This window comes from Dreissena polymorpha, chromosome 10 (assembly GCF_020536995.1).
Source record: "Dreissena polymorpha isolate Duluth1 chromosome 10, UMN_Dpol_1.0, whole genome shotgun sequence".
Classification (NCBI taxonomy): domain Eukaryota; kingdom Metazoa; phylum Mollusca; class Bivalvia; order Myida; family Dreissenidae; genus Dreissena; species Dreissena polymorpha.
Window position 1 is genome coordinate 45,049,052 of NC_068364.1, and position 6,000 is coordinate 45,055,051.

A 6,000-nucleotide genomic window follows, 5' to 3' on the forward strand; every position below is an offset into this window, starting at 1 on the left:
TATTAGGTAAATTTAACACTATGCAAATAGGTTCTGTTGTTGTTGCTCCCCTTTGAAGAAGTCAGTTCGAGTTGCTCCCCTTTGACCGTAGAAAACAATCGTCTGGACCAAGAAATCCTGTGTTCATTTACAAGCTGTACTCGGATATGCGTCCATCTGATTTTTCTTCAAAGCATCTTTTCTACCTGGCAATACGCACAAATGACACTGCATCCAGGTGATTCTTGCGTCAACAATTGGGTGTCAACAAGTTAGGTCAGATGCTGAAGGCCATGGCAAAAGACGCCGTTTTTCTCAAGCTCAAGAGAATAACGAACCACTCAGTTCGCAAATTACTGGTCCAAAAACTTCGAAATGCAAACATTCCACCCACTGAAACCATGGCCATAACAGGGCACAAAAATGTCCAGTCCATAACCAATTATTCCAACATATCTGTTGAACAGCAGCAAAAGTGATCATTCTTGCTCAGTCCAGTAAATGTTACAATCCAACAGATTCATCTTGTTCACCATCATGCACCGAAACTATGGCCGAAATGCAGCCTAGACAACCACTGTCTACCGTCGAACAAGTTGATCTTGATGTTCGCCCACCCAGTCACTTCACCAGCAAATGTCTTTCTCTAGTTCGAACAACTTTGCCTCACAATTCTTTGGTGCCACTTTCAACATTCAAAATGTTAATGTATATAATTAGCTTAAATCCAAGTAATCTTTGTTATTTCGTCACGAAATAACCACAAACAAAGAAGCAAATATTGTGCACCTCGTGATTGACTCGATAGTTTGATATCGAAAGTGAATTGTGTGTGGTGTTAGGCTACGTTGTAAACATAGAGAATAATAGGTTAGTGTTGATTATAGATCAGGTTTATCATGCGAGGCTTAGAAAACAAAAAGCACGAGCCTTGGCGAGTGCTTTTTCGTTTTCGTGCCGAGCATGATAAACCTGATCTATAATCAACACTAACCTATTATTCTATTTATCCCACTTTTTATTCAGTAAACTTTTTTTATTTAAACAAAATAAGTTTTCATGAGTGTTTGTCGTACTTTGATAATGACTGTAGTGTAACCAAGGTCAGTGTATTACTCCGCGTTCCAAAAATAACCGCTGATCAAATAATCATTTTTTTAAATAAGAATATCGTTCTGTAACAAAGTGTCGAGCGTTATTAATTACAATTTTAATCATATTGAATTGCAAATCTTTAAGTTTTATGATATCAATATGACATTAAGTTGTTATATACAAGGAACTACATTTTTATCCCACTTTTACAGCGAAATCGGTTGATTAAAGCCCCGTTGATTAAATTTCATCTATAATCAACGGCAAGGCTATAATCAATGGCACGAAATGACGTCATCAACTGCCGAACCGGGACTACTTTTTCCCACGCACCTCGTCACCTGTATTTGCCAAGTGCATCAATAATAAAAAAAATCTCAAATGTTTGTCAATCTTAATGACCTTAAAACAAAGGAAAGTAGCAAAAACGATTTTTTTGTCATTTATTGTCATTAAAACCTAGTATTAGGTAAATTTAACACTATGCAAATAGGTTCTGTTGTTGTTGCTCCCCTTTGAAGAAGTCAGTTCGAGTTGCTCCCCTTTGACCGTAGAAAACAATCGTCTGGACCAAGAAATCCTGTGTTCATTTACAAGCTGTACTCGGATATGCGTCCATCTGATTTTTCTTCAAAGCATCTTTTCTACCTGGCAATACGCACAAATGACACTGCATCCAGGTGATTCTTGCGTAAACAATTGGGTGTCAACAAGTTAGGTCAGATGCTGAAGGCCATGGCAAAAGACGCCGGCTTTCTCAAGCACAAGAGAATAACGAACCACTCAGTTCGCAAATTACTGGTCCAAAAACTTCGAAATGCAAACATTCCACCCCCTGAAACCATGGCCATAACAGGGCACAAAAATGTCCAGTCCATAACCAATTATTCCAACATATCTGTTGAACAGCAGCAAAAGTGATCATTCTTGCTCAGTCCAGTAAATGTTACAATCCAACAGATTCATCTTGTTCACCATCATGCACCGAAACTATGGCCGAAATGCAGCCTAGACAACCACTGTCTACCGTCGAACAAGTTGATCTTGATGTTCGCCCACCCAGTCACTTCACCAGCAAATGTCTTTCTCTAGTTCGAACAACTTTGCCTCACAATTCTTTGGTGCCACTTTCAACATTCAAAATGTTAATGTATATAATTAGCTTAAATCCAAGTAATCTTTGTTATTTCGTCACGAAATAACCACAAACAAAGAAGCAAATATTGTGCACCTCGTGATAAATAAATCTATATATTAATTTCTTTTACGCAAGTATTCTTTACCCTTTTGTCGTTTGCCTGTTTTCGTGATGTCGTTTTGTACGCTACAGTAACGTACAATCTTAACACGTAATAGCTGAGTTTTCATTTGCCGGTACTCGATCGTTAAATACGTTAATTGTGTAGCAGTGAAATTGCACAATATTTTTAATTTATAGTTATTAAACACTGTATTATTATGTTTAAACTTGCTAATATATATATACACTAGTTCCTGTTAATCCATTTCGGACAAATATCTTCATTTTTTTTAAATATGTTAAAATATTTTATTTAAGCAACTGTTTCGTATTTTGGCTTTACAATTTTGATTAGATGATCGCTAAATATGCCAAGAGATGACATGGGGGTATCATAAATTGTGTTGAATGACCAGACACTTGTATGCCACATGTGGTTTATGCAGGGACCCAAGAATAGGTCCCTGGATTTATGACACCATGTGTTCTTTGTAATTGTTTGGACAGTATCCGATTATAACGAGATAATCGGTTTATGATGAACAAAGGTGCAATAAAACACCAGGTTAAAAACGCTAAAACAAAGAGTGTCAAAATTGGTGTGAATAATTAAATAAAAACAATTACATTTATCAAGAAAATTTATTTAATGTGTAACAAGGTAGGTTTTTACAGACATAAATGTTCAAACCAGTTACTATATGTTGCATACATAAAGTCGATCTATTTGCTGTTTGTTTACATCCTTATTTGTGTTCATTCATTAAATTTGATTTATTCTGAAATAATTTCAATATCTGAGAATTTTTTATCTAAAAAATGGTCGCGAAGATGTGCCAAGTAGAGATTTTTATGGTAACCACATACCGAGCTGGTAAATTGTGTTCCACTCCCGAGTTCGTTTATAGTTAAAACAAATAATAACAACAATATAATTGTGCCAAAAATGCATTTCCTTGCACGCTTATGTTTTATTCAGACATAATTAGCAAAATTATATTTAATATTGTGCGTGATTATCAATAAAAACGATGATTTAGTCAACCATCTCTATAGGCGCTTATATGAAATCCACCTCTTTTTGCCAACCAGTGGGTGGAGTCTAATATTTGCAGGTGCGCGTGACGTCACTTGTCAACTGGTCTATAGGCTGAAAACAATTGGGTCATGGAGACTATTCTGTTTTTTTCAAACTTAAGTTAGTGGATACCTTGTTTGTCGCACAATATAGCTAATGTATAGCTAATGTTACTTGTTGATTATATGTGATGTTAAACAAAGCTTCTTTATCTTTAACACTTTTAATACCTTAGCTGAAATAATTCGCGTTCAGAATAAATCTGAACGCTGAAACTCCGGTCTGCAAAAACCATAACGAAAATTAAATACAATACTATTATATCAATATGCTTAAAATTGCAAAAGAACATAACCAACTCATAAAGTTTTAGTTAATTAGTCCATTTTTACCTCAAATAGCGTCGAATTGAAGTTAAAAGGCATAATTTGTTTCAGTTAAACTTCTGCAATACAATCACTGACCTCTCGCCATGTTATGAAATATTTAAATATCAACCAATCAGAAGAAGGCATACGGTGTAATAGGCTGCGTTATCGATTAAAATCTACCTGCCGTATACAGCGGGCACAGCGATTGGAATTGAAAATGTGAGTAGTGTGTTGATTTAAATTGGTCAGGCGTGCAAAATTGAAAGAGTCATTACATAATTCTTACGGAACATTACGGAACATTATTGAGAAATGAATTATCTACACAGGTATGTAAATATTATTGCAATCCGTTGATATTAACTGTCTGATATCGGGGCTTGAATGTTGCACACCAAATTCCTTGCGCATCAATATAGACAAAGAAGGAAAACTCTCGCTATTAAAAAGATAGAGTGGACTATTGACGCCAAGAGTCTGCCAAAGAAAAAATCATCAAAAGACTCTTAAGGCGGCAATTTATATTGACTATTAATACCTCAATTTCATTAAAACTTAAGTCATTTAACACTTAATGTCAATTGTCTTCTATTCAGCCATGTTATATTGAATACCTTATTTTTAAACATTATTTGTTATAAATTGTATCATAAACAACCATGCATTATCAAAACAAAGTTACCTATATGGATTCGAATCAACAACTTCGGAGCTCATTTCTGCGATTTTTGTCCTTACGGTATGTTGGTTTTTCTGTTTTTCGGCTTTTAACTCTTCTTCGAGATGTTTTAATCTTTTCTGCAGTTCCGCAACGTCAGCCATGTTTGATGTATGTTGGATATTCGACGTCTTGACTTTTATTTTAAGTAAAGCGATGTAAAATATGTTTACGTTGATTGTAACGTTGCTCACCGTGTGAAAAATGAAAGCGGAAGTGATTGTCAAAATAAACGTCAATATCTTCGAGTGAAGAGTTTCCAAGAGCGGTAATAGACATGCCGTATTATTCTCTCCCTTTGATTAAGCGCGATATATTACAAATCAAAGCGCTGGAGGTATTAAAGTTGTTCGCTGCTGCATAATCTTAGACGCAACTCATTTTTCAAAATTATGTTATAGCTTTTTATATCGCAAGTTTGAACTGAACACAATCCATTCAAATTCATAAAGAGTGTGTCTTAAAGCACAGGTCGAGATGTGTGACTGTTTATCCACACATATATGTTTTTGAGATAACTTAGACAAAATAACAGCAATATGTCTTTTTTTCGCAAGTGGTTACTGCACTGGAAACCATCTTTAGAATTTTGGTTGCCTTTCTAAAGAATAACAAGCCTAGAATCATGTACATGTTGTGTAATGTGTATATAATTCTTTATCTATGTTCTTTAAATTATTGAGCAACAAGTTTGCCGACATGAGAGACTTTTAATGCATCATGTCTTGTTGTGAGCCGGAATTGAATCATTTCCTATGTCTAATTGATTCACAGTCGCCAATTTGTATTCTATGTTTAATTGGATTGAGTTGTTCAAGCTTTGAAAAAGCAAGTTGCCCTGCTCTTTAGCCCAACTGTAACCGACTTTTGAAATTGAGTTTCCTGGGCTTTAATCTACCGGCCCCAGGCTAACAGGCAACCACTACCCTATAAGTTATTCACGATGGAAGATCTGACAGTGTATTGAACTTATTCAATTTAAAAGTCTGCAAACATTGAAAGGGACCTTTTCACGCTTTGGTAAATTTACAAAATTAAACGATTTAATAATTTGGAGAGTTATGTTGTTGTCGTTATATTTTTTTTCGTACTACGATGATTTCTTATAAATATAAAGTATAAAATACATCTCTCATTGTTTGAGCAAGTATTGTCGAGTGGTCTAAACGATAGAATTTTATTCCAGTGGTCAGTGGTTCGAGCCCAGTTGAGGGTAACTTTTTTGTTTCTTTAATTTTATTCTTGTTGTTTTTGAATGGAGTTTTTACGATCCAATGTTTACATTTATCAATATTAAGCATTTAAAGACAAACTGTGAAAAGGTCCCTTTTAGATGTTTACTAAAAATGTCACAAGATAAAAATTTAGAACTCATTGGTCGTTTTTTTTTTATTTAAAAGTGATTTTGTTTATTTGCCTTGTCAGCGAGGTTACATTGAAGTTATTATCACTTTTATCTTTTTTTCAATGATTAAAAATAGATAATTTAAGCTTCATTTTGGGAAAACAGGGCTTAATG

At 34.7% G+C, this 6,000-nt stretch overlaps 1 protein-coding gene across 1 annotated transcript in view; it reads right to left on the bottom strand.

Moving 5' to 3' along the window:
* LOC127848249 (ubiquitin-like modifier-activating enzyme 5) overlaps nucleotides 1–4,721 on the bottom strand; it is a 35,264-nt gene extending 30,543 nt beyond the window's left edge. Inside the window, exon 1 of the mRNA XM_052380596.1 lies at nucleotides 4,446–4,721. Coding sequence (XP_052236556.1) covers nucleotides 4,446–4,585 — 140 coding nt within the window. The 5' untranslated portion in view covers nucleotides 4,586–4,721. The remainder of the gene's footprint in view (nucleotides 1–4,445) is intronic.
* Between the last annotated feature and the right edge of the window lie 1,279 nt (nucleotides 4,722–6,000).